General features: G+C 38.2%; 1 protein-coding gene across 1 annotated transcript in view; it reads right to left on the reverse strand.

Annotated features, from left to right (window-relative positions):
- PMS1 (PMS1 homolog 1, mismatch repair system component) overlaps positions 1-17,762 on the reverse strand; it is a 43,426-nt gene that overhangs the window by 24,592 nt on the left and 1,072 nt on the right. The window contains exons 2-5 of the mRNA XM_057374123.1: positions 16,338-16,491; positions 13,072-13,254; positions 11,036-11,138; positions 9,751-9,914 (exon numbers count right to left, since the gene is read on the reverse strand). Of these exons, the coding sequence (XP_057230106.1) occupies positions 9,751-9,914; positions 11,036-11,138; positions 13,072-13,254; positions 16,338-16,469 (582 nt within the window). The 5' untranslated portion in view covers positions 16,470-16,491. The remainder of the gene's footprint in view (positions 1-9,750; positions 9,915-11,035; positions 11,139-13,071; positions 13,255-16,337; positions 16,492-17,762) is intronic.

Here is a 17,762-nt window from a genome sequence, read left to right on the forward strand (position 1 = left end):
TGAAGGTGAGCACTACAGTGCTTATGTTACCTAAACCAAAGGGGCTCTTTTGGTAGAGAAAAGGCTGTCCATTCATAGCTCACACCTGGATATTCTATGCCTATGACAAGCCTGCCATTTAGAAAGGAAAGCAGTTTCCAAGGAACCCTATATTAAGAAAACAGTCATTTGTCCAATGAAAACTTCGTACAAGTTTTCCTTCCTTTTCAGAAGGATGAAGGAGTATCTTCTGTATTAGCTACATGTCTTGAAGTATCATTGCAAAGACTTAATGAATACAGTGAGGCAATATGAATTGRAACTTGAAACAGAAGTTACTTGTCAAATCCACTCATGCAGAAGTATTAGCTTCTTTGGGAGGTGAAATCTTGTCTATCACTGATGAGAAGTACTATACCAAATAGTCACAAATTTAACTCTGAATCTGCTGACCTTCAYTGCTGTRTATCAACAATGAAAATGTTTTCCTTAATTGGTTTTTTGCTTCTAYGCAACTGAGACTGCTATACTCAGATCCACTTCACTTTTGTCACTGTTAGCTGCCTGAGTGTATTCAGTGTACAACCTTTAAACACAAAAGGAAAAATAATGCAGCATGTTTGCATTTTAAATTGGATGTTACAGTGCTGTTAAAATTTATATTTTATTATGTACTCTATGTATTTTACTATAAATATATTACTAGGTATCCAATAAATTTAAAATGAGCTTAAAGTATTCAAGAACAGGACGTTAAGAGAATTGATGGTGAGAGAGCAAAAAAATACACTTGCACCCATCTCAAGAAATGCAATACATAGCCTTAAAATTCCACCTGTCYAGTGGGATATTTGCTGGCCTTCAGAACATGGTGTTCCCGTAACATAATATTCCCTTCCTACAGGACAGGTGGAATTGTAAAGCTTTAAGACTGTTGACCTTAAACTATTCCCCAAATCTCTGATTTTCCWGTTCCACGTACATTCTGCAGCATTTGTGAAGTGTGGCTTTTTAGTCCTGCCTGAATCTCATTCATCTCCTACACAGCAGCCTGACAGGCCTTTGCACGTGCTGGATCACAGCTCAGTTATCGCACAGCAAGATGAAGSTCTCAAACATAAAGCACAATTTACATCAGGGAAGGCAGCGAATAGAAAAAGGGGAGAAGGAGAAACGAGCAGGCAGAGCCACAGGCTGGGTGTCCACAGCTCTGGCAGGGAGTCCCTCCTGTGCTCTGGAGCAGGCAGAGGCAAAGGACAGCCTGGGGCTGCCTCTCAGCCTTCTCCTCTACACCTGCTCTAAGCCTCCTCAAAGACATTTTGGAGTGATGAAAGAATCTGTCCTCTTCTTTATAGCTCCTCTTATAAAACATATCCTGTACTGCTTCTATTTTAAAATAGATTACTTAAAATGGAAACAGAAAGTGCCAAGTGATTTTTTTCTTTACTGGATATATTTTAAATTAAATGCATGTGACCAAACTGAGAAAGACACTTGTTACATGACTAATATAAACATCATGCTGTTTATTTTAGGGTATCCTAGTGTGATGCTGCAGGTACAGATATAAATCTTAGCTGCTGATTAATGCAAGGTTATTACACTGCTTGACCTGCTTCAATGGCTGATACTCAGAACTGTGAAAAGTTCACTTGAGTAAGGTGGTTTTAAGAAAGCTGTGGAAAATGAGAACCTATTAAATGCAGACTTGGTAAAAGCAGATACTGTAATATGTTCAGACTAGTTTTTTAACTRGCCATATACTCACCAGATATTTATACTTGATACTACACAAAATTGTAGGAAACACAACATACTAAGCCTACATAYTAAAGAGGCCAGGCAACTCCTGAATTTCTACACTATATAAAGACAAAATAAAGTGTGTATCCCTTTTTAGCCTTGACTGCACATTATGGAGCAACAACATAGGAAGAGCTTGTAATATGTAGAAAATTATTTTTCTAGACTCCCCAGATGTATCAACAGCCATTAAGAATTTCACTGAGAAACAATGCTTGTTCCATTTAATTTATTTTGGAAAGTGTTGCCATGAGTTTCCTGCAATACCCTATTTTTTTTAACCTTGCTTATACCCTTTAGTTYAGCTAAAAATACACCCCTCACACACCCCCCATATTTTTTTTCTAGGTCATATAAAGCGGGTGTCCAGGATGAGCCAAGGAAGAATCTGACTCTTGTCAGTATGATGACGCTGCAGAAACAGCCTACTCAAAGATATATTATTACATAYGGCCCATCTTAGGTTTTGCAAGAGCTAGCCAAATATATCACACCTCTCTCCTCATTTCATTGAAGGGGATTGCACGATCCAGATATTACAAAATGTCATAATGCATATAAAATCTATTGCACATATGCAGAAGATAATTATATGTATCTCTGTGTGTACCTATTTCTCCAGCATGCAGCCCTAGGACTCAGGCATACTTTTGTGGAGGTTAACAATGTACATTCCAAACAAAATGATTCTATGACTCCATGCACACGTGGACTAGGCATATTTCAGGATAAACACACATAGTGCAGAAGGATTCCTTGAAAAATGTGCAAAGTGTGGAGAGAGAGTGCAACCTCTTCCCACTGGGGTCCCTGGTATAGAGCACTACAGAGAAGGAAGAGCTGCTCAGTACTTGTTTCTTCAAAGACCCCAAGGACGAACAGAGAAAAAAAAATGCAGTTGCTCTGCATCCCTAACTATCCTTCATAATTTAGAATTTCTACCAGCAGCTWCAGTGCTTTGCAATCCCAGATAAAAGGAAAATCTTTAGTATGAGATGGGGACTGGATGCTGTTTCCAACTGTGGCTACTTCAACACAATTAYGATGCTATGAGTTAAACAGACTCATTACATTTACCTTATTACTACGTAATGGCAGTAACTTAATGAAGCAGACTTTTACGACCCAAACCCAATCTATTTGCTTTATTATTTCTTGACAGTCATATTATTCACCCAGTAATAAAGTCTGAGGRTTAAAAAGTCTAGTTGAGCAAGCARTTGTATGTGAGCTGTAGGCTGGTAACGTGAGTTAGCTCTGYAAAAGAGAACTACATTTCACAGCCTGTCTAACTTTGTGATACATGCTTAAAAAATCCGGTCACCTGGCATCTGAGATCTCACTGTAGATAAGTCTATGGGCCAGTATGTTCCTTAGCTTCTAGACTTAAAACTTAATAGTTTATTAAGCTTCAATTGAARGCATTGCTGCTACCTGTCAAGAGAGTACACAAACAGGAACAAAGCCAGGCAGCAATACCCCAAGCTTGAATTGAGCCCAAGGGAAACAAAACCTCATTATTTTGTACAATGTCTATAAGCTCTTCAGCTTAATGATGCACAGACATGCAGCTCCAAGGGCTGGCACATTCTCTGCAGTGGAAGAAAASCTATCTGCTAAGATCAAGAACAGATCAATATAGTCTTGACCACATTCTTTAGAATGCCAGCCTTAAAATTCACTGATGTTTTTCAGCTCCATGCCTTAACTGGTGTCCTGTTTTAAAACCAATGATAAGTTAACTTTCTAAAACTTACCTAAATTGCCCTTGACAATAAAAATCAAAACAGTTTTTCAATTTAGCTTATAGAAAAATTATGCAACTATGCAAAATTATGAAAACAATCGTAATTATTTTTCCAGATATTTTATACTCACCCCTAAGGAATCAGTTGTCCTCTCCATTTTGAAGGCAGTGCTTGGATAACTACCAGTGGAGACACACAATAGAGAAACTCAAGGCACCATTTTCCCCCTGATCGGATGCAGCTGCCATACCTGTCTATCCCATGGGCATTAGATAGTAGAGCTATCAAGAGGATTTGCTAAAAGACAGTTCCATAGCACTGTTCATTCTACAAATTCCATTGTATTCCTTACTSAGATTTCCCTTTCATGATATGAGCGCACCCTCTCAATGAAAAGGCGCTCTTGAGCAAGACACAGTGAAGAAATGCTTGGATTTCTCCAAGCATTGGAGAAATCTTGGAGTTAGGAGCTAATAGATATTACAAGGAGCCAAAGATCTTCCTCTGGTAACATCTGACTTCAAAGCCTTTCAAGAATTGCAAAGACTATTGAGTCGTACGCTTTTTGATTGCTTTAACCACACATGTTCAGCCATGGGTTTCCAGAGAATCTATCTCCTCTTATGACCAGGTGACCCCCCTAATGGATGAGGGGAACGCTGTGGATGCAACCTAAACTTCAGTAAAATCCTGGGCACTGTCTCCCACACCATTCTCCTGGAGAAACTGGAACCCCTGGCTTGGACAGGTGCACTCTTTCTGGATGCATTTTATCTGCATGGCCAAGCCCAGGGAACGGTGGTAAATGGAGTTAAATCCAGTTGGCAGCTGGTCACCAGTGGTGTTCCCTAGGACTCAGTATCAGGGCCAGGCATGTTTAATATCTTTTCCAATGATCTGGAGAAGGGAATCAAGCATACCCTCAATCAGTTTGCAGGCAACACCAAGTTGGGTAGGAGTGTTGATATGCTGGAGGGCTGAAAGGCTCTGCTGAGGGATCTGGACAGGCTGAATTGATGGGCCAAGGCCAATTGTGTGAGGTTCAACAACGTAAAGTGCCAGTCCTGACCTTGGGTCACAACAGCCCCCTGTAGAACTAAAGGCTCGGGAAGAGTGTCTACTAAGGTGCCGTGGAAAAAGACCTGGGGGTGCTGACTGACTGCAGCTGAACATGAGCCAGTGTGTGCCCAGGYGGCCAAGAAGGCTAACAGCATCTCCCTGTCTTTCTTGTAGTGAGGGTCCCAACCTGGACACAGGACACAGCATCACCTCCCTTTCTGCTGAGTGCAGAGAGACAATCACTTCCCTGATTATTCTGGCCACATTATTCATGATAGAGCCCAAGAGCCTGTGCAAGGCCAGGAGTTAGACTCAGTGATCCTTGCGGGTCCCTTCCAACTCAAGATATTTCAAAATTCTATTAAATTCCACCTCCCTAGCAGGAGGAAAGAAAAAGTAAGSAAAGCCTCCTAAACAATTCAACTACTGTCAAAAATCAGTTTCCAATCAAGAATTGTGATTCAGAAAATGTACATCATAGTGAATGCTATTTAAATAAAGGGAGATTTAAAAACCTTTTGTAAAACAGTAGGTAACAAAAATACCATATATAACAGTGACAAAGTATATGGCTAAAGAAGAGTGAAAATTCCGAAGCAGCTTTGGAAACATCCCTTTTTCCACTAACCTTTTTAAGCCTGCAGTGTGAGGGCAAAAGGCTTGCAAAAAGGCACATCTCAGATTCTGCAACGCACACTGCATATGTGAAACAGTAATTGTTTTGAGATTTTAGACATATACTGTGCTGTCACTTGAAAAAAGTGATGGATGAGAAACTGGAAACCTCAAGGAATTAGTAATAGGATATAAAGCATTTCACCTCTGGGTCACCAGTTCAAATTCAACCAGGTTGGTAGTGACCAAAAGTAGTTACCATCTGGCAGCTGTTCCCTGGCTGATGTAAATTGAGTTGAGGGTCTCAGCGCATTTCCTAGTGGACAGGTGTCCTCAGCACAAAAAAACACCATAATTAACTCTCTGTTTGGCTTTCTCAGCAAAGCCACTGAACAACGAATGGAAGCAAAGACTGAGCTGTATTCCAGGTTAACATGGAAGCATGCTGGCTGCAGAGAACTGCAGATTCTTAATCATAATTCCTCTTTATATTTTAAGACACATAGGGAGGGATTTAATTCATCATCATTAAATTAAACTGAGTAGCCTTTCCAACTCAARATAGAGTTTATGCGCTGCTATTTCTACTCAATTCAGATTTCTTTTCAACATGCAGCTACAGCAGAGTTTGGAAGCACAATGAATGAAYGCAAAGTATAATGACATTATTAAGAAGGGTAAATTTACCCTAACACACACACTTCATCTTAAAAAACCCCACACTTATTACAGAGGACAGGGAAACAAAAATGAACCAGGATTTGGATTATCTCACATAAACTGTTGAGTAAGATTGTGCAATTTTGGAAAACAGAGACTTACTGTAAAGAAAACATAGAGATGCATACTTTAAGTCGACACCACCAAGGGAAGGGATTTTGGGTAGGAATRCCACCCACAGTTATTATAAGACTTTTAAAATGGATCCAGAAGTTCTGACTCGTGACTCTCTAAAGGAACAAACAAGGAACAGTTCTAGGCAGAACTGCGTGTGACCAAGCTTCAAAATGTTATGTGTGAAAAACACTGGAAAAAAAAATTACTTATGCTGTGTTTTCCTCAGCAAGAACTGGAAAATTTATTGAGCCTACTTATGGCCCATGTGCACTTTGCCCAAGACACGGGACCAGCAGTGCATCGTATGACCTGCTGATAGGCACCATCTAAACCATCTGTTGCTGAAWTTTTTTTGGCTCTGCTATATCTGATATTAAAATAGGTATAGTTACTGGATGTCCTTGCTCCTTTTGGCATTTTTGGAATAAAGGCAACTGAAACAGAATTAAAGCATTCTGTATCATCAGTCTTACAAAATTGAAAGGCATTTCTTCAACATCAGTGGTCTGTAGAGACTGAGCCAAGGGCTACTGGTATTAAACACAGAAGAGTGTGAAAAGTGCAGTTTCAGAGAAGAAAGAGCTGGAACTACTAAAAGTGGTGTTTTACCCCCTTGGGTAAAATGCAGCCAGAGCTCACAGGCTGCTAGAACACTGCATTTGGAGCTGCAGGGTTTGAGGCAGTTTAAGCAGTAGTTGACTTTGAAACATTCTTAACACACCTTCAGATAACATTAACTTTAAATAAACCTGCTGAATACTCATGTAAATTATTTCCATTTGGCTGTCTCATTATTCAATATGCTTTCAAGGAACATGGTGATGAAAGAAGAAAAATACCTCTTTCTAACATAACCATACTGGCAAGAGGATCAACATTATCAGTATTCAAAGAATGTCTTGGCAGGGTAAACCTTCATAAAAAGAAGGAGCACTAGCTAATCCAAGTTGTCAAAATAGCAATAGTACTTCAAGGGTTGATCTGCAAAGTGATTCATTATTTATTGCTAATGCAAACAAAATATTCTGAGCAGAAAGAGCTACTGAGTGTTTCCTATCTGGGAAACCCACTGATGGAGAGAACACAATAAATAAATCTGAGAAGGAACAGAGAATATCTATTTTCTTACTTACTAAAAACTAACCCAAAGGCTGGAAGAGGATTGTCTGATTTCTTTTCTGTGAAGAACCACACTCAATGGCAGAATTTTCCAAACTAACACAGATATGGAATGTATCAAGGAAAAATTYCTGGAAATTTCATTCAAAACCATAAGACACACACCCATTTAAAAAAACTCAGTCAAACATGGTGGAAATCAAACATGCRATGTATCATGCATCCTAAAACCATCTATACTTCAATAGCTCAGTAGGAGGCCTGACTTGCCAAAGAAAGTTTCTGCTGGATTCAATTGGGCAATCATTTTCAGATGCCTAACCTCAGACACTTTAGGACAGTTCCAGCCCTACTACTTTCTTCCTCAGTAAAGCCAGGGCTATGCTTTCACAGAACCACAGAATGGTGTGGGTTGAAAGGGACCTTGTGGATCACCTGGGTCCAACTCCCCAGCCATGGAGACCTTTCATAAGACCAGGTACACAAACTCCATCCAGCTCATCATTCTCCTTTAACTACATATAAAATACAGGACTTTAAAACCAGGGGGGGATTTGGTTTTTCTTGGGGGATGAGTGTTCTTGGTTTTGTTCTGTGATGTGGGTTTTTTTAAAGCACTGGTTTAGTAATTTCTTGACAAAACTTCCTTGAAATACACTTTCATTTACACTTCTTTTACTTACTACCTTTTCTAGTCTTCCATCCATTTTTCCTTGTCTCCTTCTGTAATAGCTCATCTCTGCAATCTTCTTGCTCTTTTAAGCCTCGGAACCTGATCATACTCCCAACATGTATCTTCTTCCATTGCAACAGAAAGTACTGGCTCAGCCTCAAGAATTTGGGATTCTAAGAACTCCTCTGAATAATTGCATATTCAATTTGTCTTTTAAATAAACACAAAATCTATGAGCTACATAAAAAATACAGCTATYCTAAGAAGTTGACTCTTTCTCCTAGTACATGTCTAAAAAATGTATGACACACACACAAAAAAATATCACCAACACTATTCAGCAGAGTATTACTACAGCACAGGTATGCTGAAATGTCTGTATAGAAAAAACTGCCTGCCTGGTCCAAATTAATAAYTGTAATGACAATAATATTTAGCATCTAAAGGAAAAAGAAATAAAGAACATTCATGTTTTATGATAAGGTAAAACAAGTTGCTATACACTGGAAATTCAAATTTTTTAAAAGGTATTATACAACAGATAACTTTTTATTTTGAAAGGAATGCCACTGGCAGTGGAAAGACAGGAATCTGAATTCAAATTCTTCAAAGTTCCGTTTTTAATTTTAAAACTATTTTAAAGCATCTCCACATGCACACACTACACTTTCTGTATATTTAAGCCTTTAATTTTCCTGTCTCAGCAACAGCTACTGAGCGACCTCTTGTGATGAAATGTTTGAGCACTTCTCACTTTCTCACTTATTTTTCTCTCTTTTAAAAAATAAATGAACAAAAGGCTGGCAGTGCAAAATGAAGAGTAAGAAAAATCAGCACTATCTCTGCCATTACAATGAATGATACTGCCTGGAGGTAGCTTTTGTACCCATTCACTTAACCCCTCCAAYTGGGTATTGAAGAATGTACCTCTGAAGCTAATATGATAGGTGCATAAAACCCCCCCTACATGTAATGGCAACTACCATGCCAGTCTTCACACCATTTTTGCAGGAAGTATTGTGAAAAAGACACACGATCACCTTCTTTTACCTTCCTGCCATTGTATTAAAATAAGCAGAGAAAAAAATGTCCCAATGTCCTCAAYAGCCTGATCACAGGAATGAAATCAAAATACCATAAAGTAAATACCCTTTGCAACTTGTTGGAGAGGGTAAAAACAAAACACCAATAAAAGAAAATTAGTTTTGTTAATCAACATTTAAGACCAGTATTGTGAACCACTGCTAGATATGTCAAGGAGCTCAACACAATCTTAGAATCAGACATCCCCCAAGATGTCTGGTTTCAAACTCTCAGGGATCCCAACGAAGTAAGGCTGCAAGTAGCTACTTGCTCAGTTTTAAAATGCTGATTCTGTAACCAGATTTAGTTTTTCACAGTATCTGCACACTGATATTTAAAGATACATACATAAATATAATCAAAACATGTTAAGTCCAGAAAAGGAAGGGAATTCTGTTGCCATTTCAGAAAAGCCCACACTGACATTTACTACTCCCACTGAAAAGGAATTGAAGTATGAATCTGATTGATGGAGTAACCAATCAAAARTCTCAATTAACATGACAAGTATCAACAAACAGCATTATTTTGGAGCAGAAACAGAATTACTCAGGGATCTGGCCACGAGATGTCACTCTCTACTTTGAGGCAACAGATGCAAGAGACCAAAGCTATCTGAGCCTGAGTTTTGGGAGTTTAATATCAAAAGCTGTAGCCTTTATAAATACACACCTACAAAAGGAAAAAGTAACTGGTAGTCCAAATCAAACCTATGATGAAAGAAAATTTTTAGGAGTGAAAGATTTTATATAAGTACTACATGAACAGAATAGGAWTCATCAGAAATGCATCCCTAAAATAGCTGACAAAAAAAAAAAACAACCTCATTATTACCTTATTATGCGTTAATGTTATCCTCAGGTCTGGTTTTATGATACCATATGCTGTCAGTAGATCTTGGACTTTTTTMAATTCTTCCTTACATTTTCTATCTGTTGAGTAAAACTGCTTTCTTACAGGAAGATTCTTAAATAGATTTAGGACTGTTACTGTAGTACCTGCAAGCAGGTGATAAAAAATAAGTAAAAATTACACTGAAAGCAAATCATTGACTGGCTATTGAGGAAACCATGTTTACTTGAACAGGCATGTTTGTATGCTGCTGCACTAAATCAGGTTATTAGCATGAAAACAAATGTACCAAATTAGCAGTCATTCCCCCCCCGCCCCCATAAAGGTATCTCAAGAGCTTTGATTCCTGATTTTTAGGGTTCTGACTGCAGCATTAAGGTTTCTTTCACACACACTAACAACATCAAGAATCAGCATTAAATAAAGCTGAAGACTTTCAGTGTGTAGGTTAGCCTTCATTAGCAAAATGATTAATTAACAGACTAGAATGTAATTGCACACATCTGGAGGCAAAGGAACATTGTGTTACATTAAAGGCCTTCACAAACACTTGCTTTAGGGTAGTACCTGAAGTGCCAGATACCTCTGTTCAAGGTGCAGTACACAGTGAGAAAGGAATATTTATCTACCAACACAATCACAAATTCTTAACCCCTAAGGATATTGCAAAGCATTAAATATGTSAGAGAATTCAACGATTTCAATGAATGACAAGGCAATGCAACCTGCAGGCTTTCTGGCCATGGAAAACACTACAGGCTAAAGCTTAAAAAGAATCCTCAGTTAAAAGTAGGTACACACCCTTCCTGCAGATTAGAAAGAAGCATGGCTTTGCCTGGTCCTACAGCCATGCTGCTTCCAGCAATTCCTACGTACAGCAGCAGGGCAACTCTTCCTCCTTTAAGCAAGGATTTTGCTACATACAGAAACATTACTTTGGTCATGAACAAATCTTTTATATACTTATATGATCTGGAGCATTTAGTTTTTATAAGTTTTACTTCCACCATCAGCTTGAAGAAGTGAGTTAAGAGAAGGAGAAACTAGTTTTTATAATTACAATCTAGAACAACTTCCAAGACATATCATTTCTTATGCTATGACAACACATTCTCAGCTGACAGATACAAGGCAAGAAATGTTTACAGCTGCAAAGATTTCATACTCAGCCTTAAAGTACCCAACAGGTATTTCAACATCACATAGAGCCTCAAAGAAACACAAAGTACTTCTGTCACAGTGCAACATCAGAATGGTGATGTCCTACCTTGCCCAAGGTGGGAAGGCTTTTTAGAAGTTACATGCCCCTTGCTATCCAAAGCATACTGAATGCTGAAATCATCATCAGCTGTCTTTGTTGTGACCAAAACCTGAAAAGAGTGATTTAAAAAAAACCTACATTAATCAGAGATAGACAAAGCTCAGGATAAGCTTAGATAAGCTTTGCTACCACACTCACCATTCTGTTACTTTAGTCATCACAAGTACATTCAATTAATTTACAAAATTTTCTTTCTACAGGTTTTTCTTACAGGCACAGAAACATTCTGCATTATTCTGCATATTTCCATCCATTTTACTAAAATAATTTCTATCACACTAATAGACAAAGCATAGCATTCCTATGACCTACGACACACACTGCTCTACCTTCTATTCTAGCATGGATTAAATAAACTAAATCAATTGATAGTTCTGCATTTTTACCTTCTGGGAAAGAAACACACTATGAAAACTTGAATTCAGGTGAGGTTCCACAAACCTACAGACTACTCTCAAATAAACAATATATTATCTTTCCACACCTGAACATACCTATCAATAAGTCACAGCATGTTTTGTAAACTACTAGGGTAATACACAGATTGCTTTAGCAAGAGYAGTCATAAATCAGAGTTCAGGTACCAACATGATGAACAACAGAACCAATGCCCTTTAACCGCCTGAAAGACAAAGTTTAACACACATACAGAGTTTCAGGATATTTTGGTTTATTTTAGTGTCTCATATGAATCATTCAGGTTCTGTCATGCCCCTGGAGAGAAAAACAGTAATTGATTAATCGGAAATTACAGTATTACAGACCTACTTAAGGGCCAAGTACCTTCAAACTGAAACTTCAGGGAGCAGTTTGGGTAAGATGAATGCAATTAATGCCAGGAGTGTTAATTAACATAATGACTGATACAAGGAATAATACTTATTAAAGCACTTCATAGACTCAGGCCCCTCCCAGCTCTTATGAAACGTACCATAGAGCTGATTAGAAGCTCTGAACAGATGGCATTCTGCTCTGAGAGCTCATTAGAAGGAACCAATGATTGAGGTCTGTCATCATCTATCAAAACACCAACATTTCTGCAAGCATCTTTGGAAATCTCCAACCAAATAAACAACCCACTCCTGCTTAGTGCAATATGAATGTAGCCCAAGGTATCAAGGAGTCAAGCTGTAACATCATCTCTCCTGACCTCAACAGCTGATGGATCCAATCAGACACAGGTATCGGTATCTGCCTGCACAATCTAATCCTCAGCAGACTTGAATCCAAAACTTCACCTTGCTACAGCATGAATACAGAAAGGCAGAGCACAACAGAGCTGGCAGATGCTGTGCCTTTAGCAGCCTGAACACTTTTCAGATGGTTTTGAACAAATTTACTGACTTTTAGCCAACAAGTTAAGTTGCAAGTATCAGTACACTGCCAATCCTCTTAACACAAACATATGGCTCAGACTCAGACAGGTCAGGTAGCAGGTTCCTGTTTACTCATAGGGACAAAGTTTGTGCAATTGCAGTCACACACATGTCAAAGAGCAATAAAGAGCCTAGCAAGATCCCATGACTGCTGATCACCTTGATAACAAGGCAGAAATCGTTACTGGAATAGTGCCTATGTGGGCCATCAGCTTCCTGAAATTATTTCTCCTGGCCATAACCTGATGCTCCTTGTGTTGATTTACCCTAATTCAAGTAGCAAACTGAGCCATACTCTTTGGCATGATACTCCCTGATATAGAAGGAATGAAAATCAAATGCAATCTGTCTCTTACCTGTTCTGACTGAGGAAAATAAACAGAGCACTGCTGTGACCTGTGTGACAGAAAGGCAGGACTGACACTAACACTAASAAATTCCTATGACGTGGCTTCTGGGGTTGGGGTGAAAGGCAGCATACACAAGTATATCTCTGGCAGGCTGCTGAACACTTAAACGTCTTTGCACAGAATAAAACTTTCATGAATACACAGAGACAACAAAAATCAAAACACAAACACTACACATTTACAGCCAAGTTCTCACCTCTGATATGCTGCAAATCGATCCCAAAGCTTCCCCACGGAAACCGTACGTGGTCAGCCTTTCAAGGTCCTCTGAAGAGCTTATTTTTGAGGTATAGTGTTTAATTGCCATAACTGGAACATCATCAACCTTGATTCCACTGCCATTGTCTCTCACTTCTATTTTGCTAAACCCGTAATTCTCCTAAAAAAAGAACAAAACACAAAGGAGCAGTAAAACAACCAAATTAATTAAGACATCAGTTYGAAGCAGCTAAGGTTATGATTTATAAACATCCATATAGAAGTGGAATTTTTGCTTGTTTGGAGGAAGTGAGCACTCATTAAGTGTCCCTCTTTAAAGAAAAAAAAAAAACCCAAACAAACCCCAACATGTTAGGATAACAGTGATGCTTTCCCTAATTAAACAACATAATACATATCCTATGATTTGGAAACAGAAAAAACTGAGCTCAGACAAAGACCTATATTRGAAAATTTGAGATATTTTCACCTCTGGTACCTAACTGGTACCTTTTTTTTGATGCTATCACTTGAAAGCAGCCCTGCATCCATTAAATTCAGAAGGTCCTCACTTACTACCATTTTCAGTTTCAATCTTATGTGATTMCACTACATTTTCCAAGTTCTATATTGTGTCTCAATATACAGAAGCTGAAATTCTAATGGAAAGAAAGGCATAAATGATGAAGGTAATAAAAAAGCTTGTAAAGAGATACRGTACTTTACAGAAAGAAGTATAAGTTCCTAACAGCTCTTTTAAAATAGCTTTCAAGGAAGCAAGGTTCAATCTTTGTGATTTATYTTTACATACATATCTTTATCTTTACATATGCAATGCATATTTTACTGGATTCCAGTTTAAATATGTCATTTCAGTAARCACCAGCATAAATAGTATAAAACTCTGAAAACCTGGATATTTACAACAGCTAAATGAAAGATGAAATTTMAGTTCTGGAACATTTCAAACAAATGTAGCAAAAGAATCCTCTTTGCAGCTACATTACAATCTGCTCAAGTGAACAGCACTGAGAAGAACCACAAATCAGGAGGAGAAAGTAATCAGAGCTGCAGGACCACCAACTAAGCTGCTTTTATGGAAGTAAGATGGACTCTTTGAAAAGACTATGATGCAACTCACAAAAAATGTGCTGTAGTGTGTAATAGATCTAGGTGACCTTAAAACTAGTTTTGCTGGAAAGGACACCTTAAAACAGAGGCTACCACCACTGRTGCTGGACAGAGCACGTGATGCTTGATCACTGAAAGTTGACTGATTAAACAGAACAAATTTTGCTGTCCTACCTGGGYCTATACTGAAAACTGTTATGAAAAAATATGTGCTCACAAGGCTATTTCTTGAAGTAAAAAAAAAAAGATGCAATTAAAAACAAAAGAAAGGTATCTAAAGATATACTCTTATTCACACATACTCTGCTTTAGGAAATATCAAAAGCCTCTGAGGTAAGCTCAGAACCACAATACACAAAACAACAGAAATATGGGTACATTTCACTTTCTGTGTAAATGAATGGTGCAAAACTGTCTTCAGGTGGAAAAACAAAGTTTTTGCTCATGTTTGACTCAACCTCCTACTGGGCAGCAAAACAGAACTAAGCAATACACCTCAAATAAGCATAAAAATGTATGAGGAGATCTAGGGAGGAAACCATCTACCCTGCTGCTGTACGTGCTAATGAAGGGTTTGAGAATTTCACAATGAACCCCTGTTTTCCATTCTAATTTTTACTTTCAGACCACTTAGCTGCTTAAGAAAAGTGAGATTTRTCTTGAATCAAAATGTTACATAAATAATTCTCTATTTCTCTCTTAATCTTATTAATTTTACTTTTGCATGTTTGATGTAAATATTACAGTGCTTAAACTTTGWATTCTATAGCACCTTCTTCCATCCTCCATGATCTAAATCCTGCCAAGCTTATCAACCCATGAAATGTTTAAGTTGCTCTGCCAGGTCACTGCTGCCAAACAGTATGATTCAGCTTTGATACACAGTGCAAGGATGCCAAATAACATCACCTATGGGCATTTGGTCAATGAASAYGGTAAYAACAATTAAACACTATCCAAAGCTTCCCACTATAGTTCACCACTGCCACAATTTMTASCTGAGAATCATTCCATCTTCAGGCTAATTCCTGTCTCTARAAAAGTAATTGCTATCTTTGTCCAGGCAAATTGGGTAAAATGTACCCTCCTATTCTATCTGAAAAATATTAAAACAATGAAAATGCCACAGTTTCAGGCAAAACCCATCAAGCTGTAAAATGGAATTTCAAAGTTTTTCTTCTCTATTATGCTTTTTAAGTTATCTAGAGTTAATGTGGTCACTGACCTCTATTATAGGGTCAAAGTTATTTTAATTTCCCAATAAAAAATACCAGAAGAAAATCCATTGTTTTACAGTATTACCATCTAGAGTTATGCAGAGTGCAGATTTTCTCTTCTTAATTCAAGAAAATCCTATACATTCACTGTTATTTGCAGAAAAGGAAATGAGACACAATTCTGGATACATACATTTACACAGGATACAACATTTTTTTCTTACAAAGCAGGAGATACTGCTACTATACAGCTGCTGACAAAACACTGCAAAAGCAGAAATATGACAGCAAGAGAAGCAGATTAGTTACCTATTTTACCAAATTTGGGGGGGAAAATAGCTCAAATTCTTTACAAAAAGAAGYATTTTCTATTGTCAGAAACTAACCTTGAGTGACATATCAATTTTTTTTAACAGCTCATAAAAATAGAGCAAGAATTAGCCAGAGTTCACCATGCTCATTAGAGTCAGGGTAGTAATTTATATTATAAAAACATCTAGAATGGTCATCAACCTTTCCCACTGTTTCCATTTTCACCCTCCTCACAATAGTTTGTAGTGAGCATTAAATATGTCAGTCTAGCAGTAAGCTTCAGTCCAATGTATTTTAAAATAGGCTATTAGTCAGGCAATGTAAATTTTAAGTAGGAAATGGAGGATTACGGAAGCTGACAGTTTTTTCCCCAAGATACACTCAGAAGCACAAATATGCTTTACTTTTTCAAAGCAGAGCCTCAAAAACAATAATGGAAACTAATTTTGTACCATTTTTACTTRAGGTAGAAATATGTACATATAAATACATAATGATAATCATCATTCGCCAAAACACTGTAGCCTAAAAAACCACATTTGCAGTTGAACAACTTTGCTTGCATCTTATTTTAAGTCAAATTGTTTGCAAGAGAGTGACTTACCAGTTTAATATCGATGCCTGTAGCACTGGCATCCAAGGAATTTTCTATCAGCTCCTTTACCACGCTGACAACAGAAGTAATCACCTGAGAGCTTGAAAGGAGCCGGATTGTCTCTCCCGGCAGCTGCTTCATGGTGGAATAARGTTCAGGGAAGCTGCACAGAAAAATAACAGAAAAAGAATGTAAAAGRAWSWSTAYAATTACACATTTCTAAGAAACTGTTTCACAGGAACTTCYAGATGTAGAAAAACACAACATYATGGTTGGAAATTTTCACRTTACAGTGGTACCCAGCTTCCTCTGCAGTCAACAGGGGCTGGGAGAGAAATAGGGAGGCAATACAGTGGTGCTAAAGAAAAGCCATATTCAATGGCAGCGTGATGTACTGGCAAAAATGGAAACCAAACCAAACCCAAAAAAGTTCTGTGTTACAATCTTGCCTCTCTAATCTGACGGACTGTGTGTCCTCAGGCAGCTCATTCTATTTCTGTGTCAGTGTATCTCTAACTTGAAAATGAAGATGCTGTATAATCAGTGGAGATATCTCTTTTTAATTACTGGAAATACACAGGATTATAAAATTCTTGCTGTGTTATAGAGCCACTCTACCATGAAGAAATCGTAAATGCATCTGTGAATTTTAGCATGCATTTCTGTTTAACTACCCACACCAACACAAATAACTAAGCCCCAGGGAAACTATTTTGCTGATCCTTGCAGCCTGCCACAAAAGAATTCAACCAGTTTTTTACACATATGGAAAAGGCAGGGGAAAGAGCGGTGCTAGGCAGCTCTTTGCACCTCCAGCTTGGTTCAAACAGGTTTCTTCTCTTCTCTGGGTTGTTATATAATGCTATTTATTCTGAAAGGTAAACCGTTCTGACAGTCCTGGCTTCCCCATCGATTCAGGCCAAGGTATCTGCTAAAGAGCAGAGACTGCACACTCAGCACCTGTCGCAAGGATATGAGCACACGTGGAGGAATGGAACAAACGCAGATTTCCTTCTGACACAGCCAGGACCTGGTGAGGGATTGCAGCCAACACCCCTAAGCATCACTACCCTGCAGGGTATATACAGCCAACAGAACAATTACAGGACACTTCTCTGCCTCAACATCCTTCTACAGATAACTACTCTTAAAACATAAAAGACAAAGTAAAAATGTGGTTACTAGGTTGGAGGGGGGGGGGAAGGAAGTACAGTGTTATGAAGTACAAACACCACTGAAACTTTTCTAAACATCTGCAAAGGGGGATTTTGTTTATTATTATTTACATTGCAAAGGGAGTTTGCCTTTCAGATGTGGTAAAGGTATCTGATAGACCGTTTTTCCACCGATTGGAAAATGACGAGAAAAGTTACGCTGCTGAAGGGGGACCAATATTACTCATGCACACGTGCTCAGAGAGGCAGGTTTTGAGGC

This window comes from Malurus melanocephalus, unplaced genomic scaffold (assembly GCF_030028575.1).
Source record: "Malurus melanocephalus ecotype Western Australia unplaced genomic scaffold, MMel_1.1 scaffold_216, whole genome shotgun sequence".
Classification (NCBI taxonomy): domain Eukaryota; kingdom Metazoa; phylum Chordata; class Aves; order Passeriformes; family Maluridae; genus Malurus; species Malurus melanocephalus.